Raw genomic sequence first — 19847 nt, forward strand, 5'->3', positions numbered from 1 at the left:
TTTATTTATTTATTTATTTATTTATTTATTTATTTATTTATTTATTTTCCTCAGAAGCCTTTCTAGACTTCCCACTCCCCTGATCAACCACAACCATGAAATGTGAATACCACAGATACACTGTATATCCATTTATGTACTGTGGCCCTTGAGGGGCCTGAGCCTTTGTAATATCTAAGACCCCTCCCTGGAAAGAACCCATTTTCACTCCCCTAGGGGCAGTATCGCCCCCACTGAGAATGCATGCTTGAATCAATCTATGCATCACCACCAACCAAACTGGGCTAATCTCTCTAAAGTAAAATTTTAGCCATATCACTTATTGCCTGGCTCAAAAATAAATGTTCAGCAGTTTCTCCCTTTTCCAATGAGATGAGACAACACAGATAAAGGGCCTGAGCCTGGCTCATTACACGTGTTTGATAAATTTTAGTTTTCTTCATTCCTTCTCCTTCCCAGTTGAATACTGCTCTCCAAAGAGCTTATACTGTACCAATGCACATTCCCATTAAATGTGTCTTTAGTGCTTGTTTCCCTCGTGCAGGCTAACACTGGGCTTTTTGCAAACTTTGATATTTTTACCAATGTGCTAGTTCATTTATGAGGGTTTCTGATTACTCCAGGTCACAATGTTTTCCTACTGAATTTTGTATCTGCAACTGAGTCACATTCTGTGCTCCTCATCTCAGTGCATAATGTCTTATTCATCCCATTTCCCAAATTAGAAACTTTGAAGTCATTTTGAACTCCTCTCTCATCTGAAATTCTGATGTCATTTGGTTGGAATTATTGTCAGTTCTGCTTCAGATCTGATCTCTCCCCATTGCCTCTTCCAGGTTGAACTAGAGAAAGAATGTCCTAGCTGACCTTACTGTACTTAGCTGCTTGCTGCCGTAGCCTCCCTTCACACTGATCCACTACTTCTTTCAAAGAAAACTCTCTTTGACCCCCTGCTTAAAAACCTCCTATAGCCATTGAAATTGCCTTCAGGCTAAAATTGAAATAATACGCCTTAACAAAAAAGGTCCTCCGCGTTCTGTTTCTAATTACCCTTTTCCTGATATTCCACTTTGTACACCCCAAACACTCAACTTCTCATTAGTCACTGAGTCCTCCAAGCCCTTTCATGACTACATGCCCAAGACACTTTATTTATATATCTATCTACCTGACATGTTACACTGTAACTAGTCTGTTACATGTCTGTTTCTCTTCTTAGACTTAGGGCTGTTTGAAGGCAGGAAGGATAGACCCTCCCTAGCCCTCACATCTCCAGCACAGTGCCTGGCACTAAGGGGGCACTGGACGAATGAATGACTTAATTGTGGAGCATCACTTTATTACTTAGTGTTTCATATGGAGCCACAAAACCCCAAGTGTCTGCCAAGTAGGCTGACGGCAGAAATTCTCTATTCTACATCTTTTGATTCTCAACTGCATAATAAGGCTTATAATAGGTACTCAATAAAAGTCTATTACATTTATTTGGAAAATGTTGATTCCTTATTCTGTAAATGGGTTTTCTCTTTCTTCTCAGTGGTAAATTCGTTTCTTGGCTACTTTTGAACACCTACTTTGTGTCAGGCACTGCACTAAAGACCATAAAGGTTAAGGATATAAGAATGGACAGAACAGTCATCGTGATCCTCACAAAGCTTCTTGTCCCATAAGTCAGTGATGATAGTTATGAACAAAATAAATACCTCCCGAATGTTCTGCTGCTCCACCTCGTGCCGCTTGATCATTATTTTCCGCTTGAAGAAACGACAGTTTTTGTCGTAGTACAGTCTCTGCTGGGTGAGAAGGTGGGCTTCCTCTTCAGCCTGTGTGTGTTGCAAGTTCTCTTTATGCTTGGATATCCGCTCTTGCTTTTCTTTCTTGGGTGTGCTATGGTCCTCATTCATCTCCTTCACAAAACCAAACCAAAACAAAAAACAACATGCTGGTGTCATCAAGTAAAAGGAACTAATAGTTTATTGCAGTGGTAGATTAAATTATTTGGAGAGCAACTGAGAATGTAAAGACAAAGACTTGGTGCTGCATATCCCTGCCCCGCAACTTCTGTTTATTGATTGACTGAGTAATAAGTGATAGGGAGGCTTGTTAGTTTCCACGTCTCTGGCTTCTCCCCTTGGAAATAATTGGTTCACTCATTCAATCAACACACACTTACTGAATTCTTATCATGTGACAGGTACTGTGCAAGGCACAAGGATACAATGGTCAGCAAAAGAACGTGATAACCACCATCATGGGGTTTCACAGTCTAGAAGCAATAATTAATCAAAGAACTGCAGAAACAAACTGAAAATTACTGTGATAGCTTTTGTGAAGGTGAAGTACTTAGTTCCACAAGGATGTTTAAAAGAACATATTTGATCTTGGTAACAACTAAGCTGAAATTGGAAAAACCTGTAGGAGCTAACCAGTGAGAAAGGGGAGGGGAGAATACTCTGGGTAGAGGAAACAGAGTGTGTTAAACTCTTCAGGTGAGTTAATTGAAACATGGTGCGATCGAGGAACAGCGAGCAGGCCAGGGGTTTGTTTGGTACAGTGTGACATGAGATGAAGCAGGACCATCAGAGGCCTTATTAAGGACATTGATCTGTAGCACAGGAGACAAGGATTTTATACATGTGGGGGTGACACAATGAGATGCATCTCAAAAAGATGACTCTTGTTGCTTCGTGGAAAACAGAGGGAAGGAGACAAGACCGCGAGAAGTGGACAGATTTCACAGACAGGCGGTAACTCTGCAAATGGCACTAGTTCGAATATCAGGAAACAATTCTTTATTTGCTATTAGAGGGTAAATGAACCACCTATATTTCCAAAAGGACAAAATTCATAATTATTACAGACTATACGGGTAAAGAGAAGAAAGCAGAGACTCAGAGCACTTAAGATGATGTTACTTTATGGAGAAAGTAAGACCCTTTTTAGAGAAAGTACAGTGTACTCTTTTTTGTTCATACTGACAAGCCTGACCTATAATATTTGGTTAACTACTCAGTGAAAATCTCCTTTAAATTCTAACACCTATTTTACTTAATGTTTTGTGACGTGGACATCACTCACTATCTAGATTATTTTTGCACTCAGCCAAGAAGTCCTTGTAAATCAACTTTCAACTTCCCTGTTCCAGTGAAGTCTTAAGTGAAATATCAGAATCAACAAGAGAGAAAGCTGTTTCGAGCATGGAGTAAGCTGGGATCACAACAGGAAGGCTGGGTGACTAATTTCTTGATGCCATGACTTCACTATTAGGCTTGGCATTAACCACTACATTGCACACCCAAGTTCAAATGTGACCATATAAACTCACTCCAAAATCAAGAATGAATTATTTCTGGACCATCCATCATCCTGTTTTGCCCACATCCCTGTTGTCTATCAAATAATGGGGATAATGGAGATTGTTTTGTTACCCCAAGGGCAATACCTTTAAATATATCAATATCTAAATATACACGCCACCTTAAATAGTCAGAACTAAGCTTTACTTCATAAGGAGTAGTATTAGCTTTGCATAGAAAGGCTTACTGAGGCTATCTCAAACTGGGTTTAGGCTTGTTTTTCCTCATGAGCATGTTGAGAGACTTATAAGTTTAGGCCTGTGGTTTCCTGCACTCATAAATCTGAGTACCAAAATGCCTGAGGACTGAGTGGGTATTCTCGAATGCTGTTCTGTGAGAGAATCTTCTACAGGTTGAGTTCATGCAATCTCCAAATACCTTGGTGTTAGAAAAGGTCAAAATGGTGGCTGCAGTCACAAAATGTGGCCTACAGAGCATGAGTAAACACAAGGAGTTAGAAATAAGAATGTGAGTGCAGTTGGGAGCATTTCAAAATTTCTCATTGAAAAATCAATGTTATCTCTGTGATCCAACAATATCTTTCTATTATGACATAACAATGAGGTCCCAGCAATAACTCAGAGAAAATGGATAGAACACTAAACTTCTTATTTGGGCTATTTCGCCCTACAGCCTGGTTTTCTAGACCTTATAGTGTCAGAGACTTTTCCCATTTAGGCAGCGTGGATTAAATACAAATTTCTGTCAGTCCCAACAATCACCAGTGGCTCATCTGGGCAGGACTAAAAATCCTGAGGCTCACCCCAACCCACTTGCTTTCACTTCCTAATTAAAAAAGAATTGGAGAGGAACCTTGATAAGTTCCATATTGTTAACTTAGAATACGAGCTCAAATAAATGATTTCACATACTGAAACCATGCCCATATTGAATTTTATTAAACCTTAATACACCAGTAGTCTAGAAATAAGAAATCCTAAGTCTTATGAGGAGGAAAGTCTAGGGAACTGTAGGCAATTCACCTATAAGCATGGGTGGGAGAAGTGAAGAAATCTGAGCTCTTTTTTTTTTTTTTTTTTAAGATTTTATTTATTTATTTGAGACAGAGAGAATGAGAGACAGAGAGCATGAGAGGGAGGAGGGTCAGAGGAAGAAGCAGACTCCCCGCCGAGCAGGGGGAGCCCGATGCGGGACTTGATCCCGGGACTCCAGGATCATGACCTGAGCCGAAGGCAGTCGCCCAACCAACTGAGCCACCCAGGCGCCCAAGAAATCTGAGCTTTCAGATCAAATTGCAGTTCATTAGGAGGACTCTCCATGTCTACTAGTGGCCTTCAACCAAACTTCTAAGAATCAATCATTCATTTATCAGAGATTCACATGTACCAGGCACAGGGATACAGTCATTGGCAGAAAAAAAAAAGACATGGTCTCTGCCCTTATCACTTACTGGCTAGTAGGATAGGTAACTCAAAATAACTTAAAAAAAAAAAAAGGATAATTGAAAACTAGTGTTATGAAACCAGAGGCACCTGTTTTGGTTAAGGAAGTCAGGAAAGGCTTCCCTTGGGAAATGATGTTTAAGGTTTTTTTGTTAGTTGTTGTTTTGTTTTTTTTTAAGTAGGCTCCATTCCCAATGTAGGGCTTGAACTCATGACTCTGGGATCAAGAGTCACACGCTCTACCGATGGAGCCAGCAGGCAGCCCAAGTTAAGGTATTAATAAACAATCCTAAGTTTTACAAGGAGGGGGAGTAACAATTAACAGCAGAGGGAGAGACTGGGGGTCGGGGGCGGGGAGAGCATCCTGGTAGAAGAAACAGTAGGAAGAAACAGTCTTCTCCAAAGGCCTTGGAGAAAAGTGGAATTTGATATATTTGAAGAACCAAACAGTGACCACTGTGGCAGAAGCAGCAGTCAGGGGTGGGGTAAGCAGGTGGGGGAACAGTGGTGTGAGGTGAGACTAAAGGAGAGGCTGACAGTAGGTCACTTAGGGACTTCTAGTATTTTGATCTCTCCTAAGAGCAATGGGAAGCCAATGAATGTTAAAATCATGAGGTGATATGCTGAGACTTATGTTTGTTTTTTTAAAGATTTATTTATTTTTGAGAGCGAGCTCAGGGAGAGGGGCAGAGGAAGTCTGAGAGAATCCTCAAGCAGACTATCTGCTGAGCACAGAGCCTGACGTGGGGCTCGATCCCAGGACCCTGAGATCATGACCCAAGCTGAAACCAAGAGCTGGATGCCCAACTGACTGAGCCACCCAGATGCTCTGAGACTTATGGTTTGGAAAGATCACTCTGGCTGAAGTCGCTGAAGAATAAACTGGAAGTAGGCAAAAATGGTTTAGAGTTAAAGCAATGGTTCCTAAAATCTGATGCCTGATTCAGCAGCATCGGCATCACTTGGGAACTTGTTAGAAATGCAAATTTCAAATTCCACCCAGACCCACTGAATCAGAAAATCAGAAAATCTAACTCTAGTGAGTTAGCAATCCATTTTAATAAGCACTTCAGGTGATATAAAGTTTGAGAATCAGTGGTTTAGACTATTGATTACAAAGTAAGATTAATCAATTTTAAGTTCCAACCTCTTTTTTTTAAGATTTCATTTTTAAGTAATCCCTACACCCAACATGGGGCTCGAACTTATAACCCAAGATCAAAAATTGCATGCTGCACCAACGGAGCCAGTCAGGCGCCCTGTAAGTTCTAACCATTTGAATGGCAACTTAGTGATGACAAATATTGGTACTCTTACCTCTTTTATTTTTTCCTTACAAATCTTATACTGCTTCTTCTGACTTTCTAAGAAAGTTGTCAAATCTTTCTTCTGCTGGGCCAAGATCTGTTGCTGGAACTTCTTTTCATCTGCTGCAGCTACCTTTGCCTGAAAAAATGACATACAATCTAGGATAAATTGTTCTTCACACAGAATTCAGCTATCTATATCCTCCAATGCATGAAAAGAGTCCATAAGTGCTGAATAATGTAGTGTTTTTTGAACAAATAACTAATAAAAAACAAAATAAGCAAAAACCTGTTCTGATTCTCTTGTATCTTAAAAAAATTTAAAATTTTTACCATTGAAAAATACTTTCCCAATTATGGGAAAAATATGAAGGCAAGCCATCACGTGTTTTATTGAACACACAAAAAATGCATGGGATGAAAAGTGAACTAAGGATTCTAATAAAGGGCTTTTTTCATATTGTTGGTAGCCCACAGATTAAATTACAAAAATGCATAAATAACCACGAGTGGCCAGTTTTATTCCCAGAATCTCACTCTAAATGGTTAATAACATTTTGTTTTCTTAGGCACCTGCTACAGTCACAACAGACACTGGGACATTTTTGGGTCTTCCAAATGGATAGAACACAGACCAAAAAAAGATAACCCAATAAACACTGGCTCCTGCAAGTGACCAAATCTAAGTTTCTGGGGACCATTAGATGCAACACATATGCAAGATGAGGTGCTTCGGAGACAGAGGGAATCTATGCTTCACGGTTCTCCTTATGAATCTTTTCACCTTTAGCATCCATTATCAATACTTTTTCCATTTTGAACAATTCTCTCTACATATTTATCAAATCAGATCCTCAAGAAAGTATCTGACTGGTTTCTTTAATCAATATCATCCCTGTTTGGGCAGACGTTTTCATGCCAGGCTGCCTCACAGCTTGATGGCTGTTGGGGGAATGCTTCATCTGCAGTTCTGATGTTTCCTTCCACGTGGAGAGAGAGCTTAATTACCGAAACACTCCTGGCACTCTGTCCCCAGTCACCCCAGCCCCAGGGAGCACACGTTCACCCCTGCTTTCCCACACTATGTAAGTCTTACATGGCGGGGGGGGGGGTGGGTGGGTGGGGGGATGGCAGGAAAGGCGACTGGTTTAGCACTGCCAGAGCCTAGATAGGCAAGTCTGTTCAGTTTTGTACATATTATTAGCGCATTTCCCTTCAGACATGAATTACTTCTCCCATCTAACACTTATCAGTAATAAAGGTAATATTTTGACTCACTGTCTGCCTCAGCCTCTCCTGTTTAGAACCTAGATGGGGAAGAGAGATGTCTCCTAGAAGATCCAAGCAACAGCCAGATTAATTACTCGCTGCCGCTGGTCAGGTGCCCATTCCTAGTCCAATCATTGTAGACAGGGACTATCACCACTGAAAGAGACTATTTGTAGAGCAGTTTTCTTTTGAAGAGGACTGTGGGTGTGGCAGGCATGGTAACAGGTCTGAACTGTGCAAGTTTCCACAGGATAGAAGCCTCTTGTTTCTTTTTATTTGCACCCAGACCCCCTCAAGGGACTGGCTCTTAGAACATATTTGAATAGACAAGAATGTAATATACACCTGCAGTAACTATTTTAACTTTTAATGGCAATTTTAAGTAGCCCCATAAAACCTAGCCCCTCTCAACTACCACCACCAAAGCAACATTGTTCCTCTGTCACCAAAAAGCACAGCACTCCTGTCTTTTGCTCACGTGATGCCACTGACTGAAACAGGCCTGGCTTGGTTACAGCACAAAGGCATGTGTATGCACACTGACCTCCTTCTCTATGATAGCCACTTGCTTCTTGGCCAGCTTCTCCAGCTCGATGGACGAGTTGTTGGCATGCGTCTCCACCTCCTTCTGTAGCTTGAGGCGGTGCTCGTCCATCTCAGCCTTCAGCTTGTTCTCCAGGGCGATCAGCTGCTTCTGGTGCTGGCGCCGCATCCGCTTATAACCTGACATCTGTTCCCGCAACTCGTTCTCCTGCTCATGCTCATGGATCTGTCGTGTAACCTGATTGGGGTTGGGGAACAGAACTCAGGTAACCAGATTCAGGGAAGACAAACTTTCAGGGAAAGTAGAGGAGCCCTCTGGCATAATTCTATCACTGCCACCATCAATTTACCTACTATTTGCTGAATGCTCACCTGTACCAGGCACTGTGCTGGGTGCTCTTTATATTCTTTAGCTCTAGTCCTAAAAACCATCTCATTCACTCATTCATTTTACTCATTAATGAGGTAGGTGTTACCACTCCCATTTTATAGATGAAGAAATTGAGACTTGAGGGAATTAATTTATTCATTCAGCCAAATTATATTTACTTATTTTTGACATATCATTGTATCTGTATTCAAGGTCATATAGCTAATAAGAGGTAGAGCTGGGATTCAGACCCATTTCTGTCTGGTTCCAGAGCCATGCTATCTATCTCCACTACACCAGGATTTCTCAACGTCAACACTATTGACAATGAGCCAGAAAATTCTTTGTTTTGGGGGACTGTCCTTGCATTGCAGGATATTTAGCCGCATCCCTGGCCTACCCACTAGATGCCAGTACACCTCCTAAGTCAAGACAATCAAAAATGTCTGTAGACATTGGCAAATGTCCCTTAGGGGACTAAATCCCTCTGGTTGAGAACCACTGCATGATATCATACTGCTTGTTTTTAAAGATCATGTCTCTAACAGTCATAGGATTTTTGAGTATCTTCCTAAAGTTGTTTGAACCAGATTTATTTCTGATTCTTTTTTTTATTTTTATTTTTTATTTCTGATTCTTAATATGAAGAGAGGGCAGTGGGGAGTGAAAGGAGGGAGTGAGAGGGAGACAGATGGAGCACTCTCTTAACTCTTCTGTCTCCCACCTCCCCTTCTCCACAGAAGAGATGTTAACAAATTATAATACATTTACTTGCTCTCCTCAAGAAGAGAAAGCATTTCTATGATTTTTAGATGGCTACTTCTCTTAGTAATTTTTCCTTAACCCATTCTCAGGTGAATATCCAACAAACTCAAGATTGTAAATATAAATTTTGGCATCTTTTGTTTCTTTCTATTAAACCTTTTCTGATTTTCCACTCCTTCCTTCAGTTTATCACCCCTCTTTATTTTCCTGTGAGATTCTCTGCTCACTTCATTCTCATCTTTCCTATTTTAGAAAAAAAATTTAATTACAAAATTATAACTTTAGTTTTATTTTTCATTAAGTAATTTAGTCACTCCTATCTACTATAAGCCAATTCTCTCCAACCTCACCCTCAAACAAGTTTTACTAGAAATTTTCATGCTGCTATTAATTCTCTTTACTATTTTCAGTTTATGGGTCAAAGTGCATTTTGTACAAAGAACAGTTTGTTTCTTTGCTCCTTTTAGAAGGTGTCCCTGCATACCAGACTGAGTCCTTACTATCAAGAGAGTGCTATTCTGTAACTAGATAGTATTATCAAAGTACACCATTAAACATTAGCCAAACTTTGAAATCTTCCCAGCTGAAACTAACACTAGGTTTCATATTCATTTCTCTTTTCTAAAGGACAATCCTCTTTAAAGTATGAAGAATAAGAGCAGAAGATATTTCAAGACCAAAAAAAGGACAGTATCACCAAAGGGGCACCTAACACTCTAAAGGAAATCTATTTTGTCATCACAGTATCATGTTTCTTTTTGATGGACTTATTTCATGATAAAAGGAAAGAAAGAAGTCATTTGAAATATGTGTGTATATTTCACTTCCTCATGCTTGTGCCTTCCTTAAGTTCAACTATAGGGGAAAACAGTTCCAATTAACAGAAAGGATACCACTTAGTCCTTTCTGAATTCACTTGTTTTTCATACAAATATGGCAATAAAGTGTCCATTCTAGGGTAATGCATTTGAGATATATTTTACCCCTAAACTTATTTTTTCTTATGTTAGTATTCCTTCTTTAATCAGATTTCCAAAGCTGAGACATGGCACACTCTAAAGCTATCATGACACATTTAAACCTTGCCACTGAAGGTCTGACTAGCTTGTGGTCAAATAGTTTCAGGATAGCCATTTCCCAAACCAGGCACTTAAATGTAAAGCGGAAATGAGTTGTGTCAAGAACATTTTCTATCCTAACCGGAGGGTGACTCCCTGTGAAAAGGGTGGTCCTACTGCATACCAGACAACACAAGTATGTGGCAAAGACGAATTACAAAGCTCAACATGCTATCATTGTATATCACTGAATTCCAGGAGAAACACTTTGCTCCTAATGCCTCCCATAATTTGGATAATCACCTTTGTAAACTCCTAATATCACCTTCAATTTGTTGCAACGAAACTTTCTACGTTTCAATGTTAACTGCCTTCTTAGGCACATATAGAGATACTGAGTTTTATAATTCCATACTCAAGCAAAGTAAACAAATTTAAATAAAAATCTGGCCAGATGACTCATGTATGAAGTCTAACTAGAAAGACATAAAAATATTATTATCTACAGTTATATACACCTGCATGTTTTAAGTTTATACTGTGTGTCTTACAAATACACTATTTGGTCAAGAGAATAAAAAAAGAGCTCGTAATTTTAAATTTTACCATGCTTTATGATTTACAACATAATTTCACATGAAATTTACCCCTTTAATTTTTACAAACCCCAGGATTTGAAGTGAAGTTCTATGGTCCTTGAATTGCCTGAGGAAACTCACCCCACTAAGGCAGAATGAAACTTTGTTATTAAGCAATGGAGGGAATCAACACCCCAAAAAAGTCAAAGCTGGAGAGAGTAATGAGTCTAAGCTACAAACTGAGTACGTCTAAAAATGAAAGAAAGTTATAGAAATGTAGTGACTGCAGTTTTCACGATGGTAGTCTCAAAAATGTGATCAACTGAAAGTGGGCCGTAGCATCTTGCCACACCCATCGGGTTGCTTGGACACAAATCCCATTCTGTCCCTTACTGCATTACTGACCTTGGGCAAATTACTTTCCCTCCTGACGGCTCTCAGGAGGAGCCACTGCTACAGTGAGATCACTGATGGGATAACTCTTGTGCTCAGCAAGGTGTCTGACACACAGGGGATGTTTGATATATGTTGATTTCCTTCCTTGTCCTGCCAGCATCTGAGCAGTATGTCTCTCCCTCCACCAAGCATTGCCAGTGATATGGACATAGATCAGAAGGGGTGGATCCAAGAGAAAGGGCAAGTTTAACATTAAAACTGTACTTATATCCAGGTTGTGGCTTATAAAATAAGTACGCATAATTTCTGAATTTGAATTATTAACCATTTCACATACTTGGAGTAATATATAAAAGTTAAGAGCCATAAAGGAAGACTGAACTTTTCCCAGAAAGTTTCTACAGCCATTCCATTCCACCTTATTTAAATCTGGCAGAAATTTGCACCTACAACACATGACTACATCCAAAGTGTACTATCTGTCTACCAAGTGCAGAGCACTGCACTAGAGGGCTAATAAGCAACTTACTGAACATAAAAGAGGAGCATAGTGGCTGATAATGTTACCCTCTTAAGAGATCAAAGCCAACTTACAAGATTAATTATGTGTAAGAATCAAAATAATGCATGTGATAAAACCGGCCACCTCAACTCTTAGAATAAATGAAATTTATAGCAAGTTCTTAAAAAGAATACAGTGGGTCACGTTTTGACATTAGAAATTTCACATTCCACTCTTTAGAACACCTAGGGAAAAACATATTAAGTTCATACCAAAAGTAATGATGGATAACAGGCAATTCTGCCTTATACAGAAACACTGGCAGGAAGCACTTAGAAATGTACACTTGCAAATCCAGATTCTCATGTGATAGCAGGACTGGAAGAGACTTTGTTCATTCATTTGTTCATTCATTAATTCAACATGTTTATTGAGAGAGTTCGGTCATGTGGGTTGGGCATATAGACTGGGCAGCATATGTGAAAAACAGTCTCAGTAATGAGCCTAGTGAGATTAAGAAGCTAAGAAAAAGGAAAAAGGAGCTACAAAATATTCTGATAAGCATCCTCTGGTATACTATCCAGGAAGAGAAGACATCTTCAAGCCTTTAGAAATAGAACAGTGGGGCTCATGAGGGGTCAAACAGCATTAACTGCAGAGGCTCTAATATTTTTATGCTTATCTATCAAACTCATTCAGGTATCCAATTTCACAATTAGCTGAAAATTAGGTTGCATTTTTAAAATCGAAATGAAGACTCCATTTTTATATGAGCTTTCCTACTGAATGTGGTAAAAGCGAAGTAAAAAAAAAAATCCGCATTTGCATGGATAGGACAATAATCATTTTTGTCTACATGCTTTCCTAAAGATTAGAAACTTAGAGTTTTTATGCCCCTGTCCCTAATGTGTATTTTTTTTTAAGTAGGCTCTACAGCCAACATGGCACTTGAACTCACAACCCCACGATCAAGTCATATGCTCTATCGAATGAGCCATCCAGGAGCTCCCCCGTCCTCCCGGGGCCAATATGTACTCTAACATAAATTCACCTGTGTAGTAAGACCACTCATTCCTGTGAGAATTCCTTCATAAGGCCAAAAGCTGAATTGTCTGACAGATATGGGCTTGTGCTCTTTATATTAACATCTGCTATGGGAACTACCATATGATCCAGGACATTATGAAATTTTAAGAAATGACATCAGATATAACAACAGCTGAAAACACTCTCATGGGTTAGTAATCCAATTAAAATATTAAGATCTCCATTTACCAACAATAAAAACTTAAGGGAGCCACATCTCAAAGGCCCAATAAGGCAGGTGAGTAATTCTGAAGAACTATATAAACAACTCCTTTCTCCAGATCATGAATCAGTCCAATATGAACTTTCTTACAGAAGAAAAAGAAAGGATAAAATAAAAAAGGTTCTATGAAATGCCCTTCCTTTTCCTAGTTTTTCAAAATAAGGTCAATAATTGCTGCCCTTCTATGATTATAATAAAAAGATACATAATTCTACATAATTCTAAAGTTTCCTCAGAGTTCCCTTTGATATCAAGGTTCACGGTCCTTGCTATTCCTTTGTTACAAATGTAATTGTGCAGCAGTGCGTATTAACATAAAAATCTGTTTTAAGGTGCCAAAATGGTAAAAACATCAAGCAGTAAAAGCCTGTAACCCATGGGCTGCATACACTTGTCAATGACCCCATTCAAAAGCACAATGTAGAAAAAATGCCAAGGGCAAATCCCACAGATTTAGGTCTCTTTTAGGTTTATGCATAAGAGGTAGGCTGATAAAACAAATTTAAGGAACTATAAAATTTTTTTGTCAGTTTGCAAGTCTATTTAAAATATACGCTCATTTAAAAAATATACACTCATTTATCTAATAATTGGAAAAAATAATTTCTAAATTCTTTTTTCTTTTTGCTGTTCACTTTTGAATCACTCTGTGTCATGTTAGCACTTCTATTTAGAAGATTGTAAAGAGTAAAACCAAAATAAATAAGTCAATACAGTATTGCTACCAACTATGGGAAGCGAAGAGAGGTTTTAACAATGACTTGATATTCATTATACTGGACTTTCATTTTCCCATGATATTGCTCCTACTTTTATGTCATTTAAGTAACTTTAGTCCTTTTCTTTTGAGCTGAGGTCCATGAAAAGCACTAAGATTCATGATATACTTTTAAAATTTAGATATTTCTTTTTGATATTCCAGTGTCCTGATTTATATATTCCTATTGGACTATTGGAACTAGCCTTTAACACGACATTGGTAGTAGAACTGTAGTACTTGATAAGATACATTAAAATATCCACACCAATAATTAGATTGTCCAAAGTGAGACATGGAACATATAACATCATACCACTTTTCCCTTCTATTAGTGCTTTTTTCTTAACAAGCACTAGATGCAAATACCACTGACCTCTGATAAACTTCCATCAATCCCACCATGACCCCCAAAGCATTACATTTGGAGAAGGTTTTCCACATAAAACAACTTATTTTATAGTGATTACTGCAACAGCCCAGTAGCTACTCAGTTTTTAACTTAATATAGGGGCAGGGAGCCTTTTAGCAAATCCAACGTCCATCAGAGACTGATCTTAGCTATTCTCTGGCTGGGTACTAGGAAGCCTATAGGATTCAGAGGGGCTCCTAAGGACTTTGCCTATAGTCCTGAGGTGGCCTATCACAGAGAAGACTAGGATGGCTGATAGGCACACAGAGTAGCCCTGGGTGAGTATACAAATGCAAGCATGAGATTATTGTGGTACCGCAGTAGTAACATCTTACTACGAGGTAGGAGAGGTCATGAATATATGATGTGGGAATGAGGGTGTGGCAAGTGACAAAAGATGAGAACCTGTCTCAGAGGGGGAAAATCCACTTGGTATAATGTTTGTTTCACATTCAAAAACCTGCTTCTGGTGCTCTGAGTCTCAGTGGCTGCTCACCATTTCTCCTCTCATTTCAACATGAACATGTCTGGATAAAGATACAAGTCTCACAAGAGTCGGTGGTAAGTAAGAATATTACATAAAATAAAATAAAAAAAATTTTTTTTTTTGGTCAGGTATCATGACATAAAGATATTTATTAATTTCATGGTGCTTTATTTAGACTCAAAAGCATGTTTTTTCTTTAGGTGCTTAGCAATCGTTAGCAAATACACAGTGGACATTTTTGTATCTCCATTACACAGTATAACGTTCATTTAAAATGAAAAATTGCCCATTAAGAGATGACAAGAAACTTCTATACAAAGGAACTTAGAGGTAGGCTTATTGATAAGCAGTCTCAATTAAAATGCTTGCTTTTAGATAGCAGCAGGCATAGCAATATGTAGGTGCTTTAACTTCCATTTTCCTCATATTTGCGTTTTTAAAGATTATAATCCATTATCGATTCCAAAGATAATTGAAGCCTTTGAAAGACTTGAGAGATGAAAGTGGAAATCAGGTTTAAAAAATAGGGCAAGAAAAATAATTTCTGGGTCGGCCTCGGATGATGTCATCACAGGTTCTAAATGTAATAGCCAGGCAGCGTACACTAACTCTTCCTGCCCATGTGACCTCTAACATCAATCGGGGCAAAACAACGAAAATTTCAATAATTTTTCTGGCCGAGAAGCGAGATTCAGAAGCAAAAGATTAAAGAGAGTTTAGAGTGCCAAGGATGAAACGATGTGAGTGTGTGTGTGTGAGTATGGGAGCGCGCAGGCGCACGCGTGGGGGGCCAAGGGGAGGAGGCATGGAAACTAACTCTTCCAGCACACACCCCTTTTGCTACTACAAGGGCATCCAGCAATCACATTTGCAATAGTAAAAATGCTGAAGGATCCTACAGTATCTTTTCTTCCACAACCATCCATATCCTCTCCTACAAAGCCCTTCTTGCTTTATTTGTGCCAGGAAATTCTTCAGGGGTTAAATGGGGAAATGCAGCCACTACCATTGTTGCAATAAATAAATGAATGAACCAGAACGAACCAGCAATTCATCCCTAGGAAGCTAGTACCTTATTTTCTACAATTACATACATTAGCTAGCAGTGATATATTTAAAAAAATTGTGTCTTATCTTTTGATATGTGTGTATACATTACAAACACACTTGCATCTATACAAAAAGAAGCATAGTGCCCTGCACATCAAATACCTTTAAAATTTTTTTAGCATTATTATTTCAATGAAAAGACAAATAGCTTTTAAAAAATTGGATAGGTTAGCAACTTCATCTTAAAGGCCTTTTATTTTGCACATACAGCATATATAAATACACACACACATACACACACACACAAAGGTTTTTTTTTTTCCATGCCGTAGACAATGCTAAAATATCTGAGATCAGGTTGCCATGCCAACAGATTTTTTCTAAAATGAATAAAATTATTAGGAGGGAGAAAACATTCTTGACTCCTTTCCTCCCATCCATGAAGCCGACAGAGGCTCAGGGAGGGCGAGAGGCTGCCAGATGGGGAGGAGGGGAAGGAAGGGAAGGTGGGTAGAGGGGTGTTTGCTTACCAAAGATGCTGATTTGATCGTGGCAAAGCGCTCTCTGTTCCGGTAGTGGAGGGCCTGGCTCTGAACTGACTGGGTAGGCCGCGGCTCAGGCCTGGGATCGCCGTGGCCCGCCTCATCCCTTATGAATACATGATCCTGCAGAAATGGATAAAAACAAGGAGAAAGTCCAGCTGTGCTCTTTCCTCGCCGGCTGCCTCTCTCTCACCCCTCTTTCTGCACAAGCACTGCTGTTTGAAATGCATAGTTTAGCTCTCTGCTAGTCCCCGCAGCTCCCACGGTACAAAATGAATAAGCAACACATTGCAGCCTTCAGTTAGGAATGTCAGCTGATCGCTAGTGGGATGCCTTCTGAATCCCTGGCAGGCTTTTTCTTTACCTCCAGAATTACATATATGCAAAAGAAAAAAAGAATAGAAAAAACAATGCAATGTACAGACTCCTTAGAACAGTTTGCTTAAAACGCTGTAACCAAATAATTCCTTTAAAAATGTCATGTCCATGTCTAGCAAGGAGGATGCTGGTTGCTTTTAACATAAAAGCGAGCCTCCGCCTCATTCCCTTGAAAGATCTGCTTTCTCAATTTAATTTTATTTGAGATCTGTTCGGTAGGATCATCGTTCTGCCTAGAACCAGTGTAGGCTTGTGCTGAACTGCCTCTCTATCTTGTGCTGGGAAGATTCGGCAGTCACTGAGGGATCCTGCTTTCCAGTCATGATCGTACACAGTTCTAGCACCTTCTCTCTACAGCTTCTGAAAGGATTTTTTTTTAGATTTAAAGAGACAGGCATGCAATTTTAACCAAATGATACTTTCACAAATTCTTCCTCAACTCAGTCTCGATATGGTCACTAGAGTGAGTAAGGCTAGCATTTAATGTCCTTGGCTGATTTAATCAAATCTGTGCTTCTTGATAGGCAGAGATGATTAATCTTGTTGTAACGCCCAGTGAAAAATAACATTCCCTGGAAGGGTAATAATGGATGTTTCTTAAATGCAATTTAAATGAGTTTTAAAGGGGAAAATGCTTTCAAAGGGTGATGCTTTTCTCTATAAAAGATGGAGTGGTCAGTCAGTAAGTAGCTCTTAACCCTTCAGGAAAAAAGATGCTATAATAATAGCTCAAAAACATGTACAACCATGGGGGATTTTTAAATAGTACATGTTCAGGATGGGGAAGGAAAAATTAATTCCCTTATTGCCCTAGGGTTTTAGGAGAAACCATCTGTGAGAAGTCAGTTTTGCATTTTGTCTATGACTACCTGATAAATGTTTTTTAAATAATTGTTTGCTCTTTCAACAGAAAACAAAAATTGAAGAGGTTTAGAAACACAAAATTTTATTATATCATCTAAAATTTTTAAAAGTCAAGACACATATTCTTCAGGGAAATTAAATTTTTATATCCAGGTTTTTAGGTAAAAGTCAAGAGCCAAGATTAAATTTACCATTGGGCTGATTTTCTTTTTCCATTTATAAATTTAGAATGCTCCAGAATGTTAGGAAGGCATCTACCATTACATCTATATTTAGAAATTTTTTTTTTCAATTTACTGTATTGAGGTCTATTTTGTTTTTAAATAATGAAGGGACCTTTAATGCCATTGAGGACATATATGTCCAATTCAAGGATATTCTATTGTTATGCTGTCTTATAAGATAGCCAGTAGCCACATGGATATTTAAATTAAATAAAATGTAAAATTCTGTTCCCAAGTCACACCAGCTATGTTTTAAGGCAGCCACTAACTATGGCTACCATACTGAAAAGTGCAGATATAAATCCTTTCCATCACTGCAGTTTTTTTATTTTATTTTATTTATTTATTTGACAGAGAGAGAAACAGCGAGAGAGGGAACATAAGCAGGGGGAGTGGGAGAGGGAGAAGCAGGCCTCCCACTGAGCAGGCAGCCCAATGCAACGCGGGGCTTGATCCCAGGACCCTGGGACCATGACCTGAGCCGAAGGCAGACGCTCAACCGACTGAGCCACCCAGACGCCCTGCAATTAGTTCTGTTAGATAGTACTATAGGTTAAAAATGTACCTCAACCCATATTTTTGAGATTAAAAAAAGAACAACCAACCAACCTTGATAGGCCAATTAAAACTTCTATATTAGTTCCCAGGAAATCTAACCTCTTATTTTATAGGGCAAAGAGAGATCAGGTATGGGACTAGGATTTATGCGCTAGGTTTAAGGTTCTAGGGAGGAAGGTACTGGGATCTACTGCCATTCACATTGCTGGATATTTATTAATAAGTTACATTTATCTCCAAAATTGATTTTTTTAAAGATTTTTTTATTTTTATTTATTTGAGAGAGAGAGAGAGAGCAGAGTGAGTGAGAACACGAGTTGGCGGGGAGGGGCAGAGGGAGAGGGAGAAGCAGACTCCCCACTTGAGCAGGGAGCCTGATGCGGGACTCAATCCCAGGACCCTGGGATCATGACCTGAGCCGAAGGCAGACGCTTAACCAATTAAGCCACCCAGGCGCCCCTCTCCAAAATTGATCTTACCTAATATTACAGTCCCAGAAAAACAAGAAGCTTCTAAATGGCAGCAATCAGATGAGACAAACTAGGTAGGGTCCTGTGGTTTTATAGGAGGCCTTAAGAAGTCAAAGTTTGGTGATTATTAATTAGCTAACATTAAGTTCACTGACTGAGAGGTAGCAGCTCAGTTTCAAATTGTAATAACTTGACTTACAAAGATAAGTAGTGACACTAGAATCTACACAGTTCACTTAACAGAATAATGTGAAACATACTCATGTACAAATATGTATAATTTTAATATTATTAGTGTGTTTTCTCTCAGATAAAAATTAATACTTGTGGGCTAGGATCTTGCTTAGCAAATTAAAAGTCACATTATATTTGCTAAATTTTTAAACCAAGAATATTGGAATACACTGGAAAAGTTAAAATTCAAAATCATAGTGATTTTAATTAACACATAGCTAATTCAATAACTCACTAAGGTATATTTCTAAATTAATGCTATTTTATTATTTTTTCCCCATCCCCTCGGAAAAAATAATGCTACTTTAAAGATTTTATTTATTTATTTGACAGACAGAGACACAGCAAGAGAGGGAACACAAGCAGGGGGAGTGGGAGAGGGAGAAGCAGGCTTCCCACTGAGCAGGGAGCCTGATGCGAGGCTCAATCCCAGGACCCTGGGATCATGATCTGAGCTGAAGGCAGACGCTTAACGAATGAGCCACCCAGGCGCCCCAATAATGCTACTTTAAAAGCTAATCTGAATAGGTCCAAAATTTTAATCTACTTCAAAAATAGTACATAACGATAACAGTATAATTCTTTATTCCAGCTTAAATTTTTTTCATTTTATAATAGAACTCTTAGTTTTCCACAGCAACTTCATAACCTATCCACACACTAAAACTCTTCAAATATTATGTGAGAGACCACAAAATGAGGTAAAATTTTAGTCTAACAGTAGACATCCATTTCAAATGCACAGGAAAATGAATTTTAAAATATTCAATTCCATTGCATAAAACAAGTTTATAATTCTGAAGACAACTTAAACAATGAAGCAATTTAAAATGAGGGAAATGTGACTTGAGAAGCACAAATTAAATTATCAACTTTACTGGGTATATTGTCTGTTGGTTATACTTTCCCTTCAAATAGCTGTCCCTTTGAAAACGAGCACCATACCTGGCTCCCAGACTTTCTGAACACATTTTAAGACTAATAATGGAAAGGGATAATTTGCTATTTTTTGCAA

At 38.8% G+C, this 19847-nt stretch overlaps 1 protein-coding gene across 1 annotated transcript in view; it reads right to left on the reverse strand.

Moving 5' to 3' along the window:
* Positions 1-19847, reverse strand: part of TAOK3 (TAO kinase 3) — a 182981-nt gene that overhangs the window by 15750 nt on the left and 147384 nt on the right. The window contains exons 14-17 of the mRNA XM_035017101.1: positions 16093-16227; positions 7880-8116; positions 6077-6205; positions 1704-1907 (exon numbers count right to left, since the gene is read on the reverse strand). Coding sequence (XP_034872992.1) covers positions 1704-1907; positions 6077-6205; positions 7880-8116; positions 16093-16227 — 705 coding nt within the window. The remainder of the gene's footprint in view (positions 1-1703; positions 1908-6076; positions 6206-7879; positions 8117-16092; positions 16228-19847) is intronic.

Source organism: Mirounga leonina, unplaced genomic scaffold (genome assembly GCF_011800145.1).
Source record: "Mirounga leonina isolate KUSES-001 unplaced genomic scaffold, KU_Mleo_1.0 Mir_171, whole genome shotgun sequence".
Taxonomy (NCBI): domain Eukaryota; kingdom Metazoa; phylum Chordata; class Mammalia; order Carnivora; family Phocidae; genus Mirounga; species Mirounga leonina.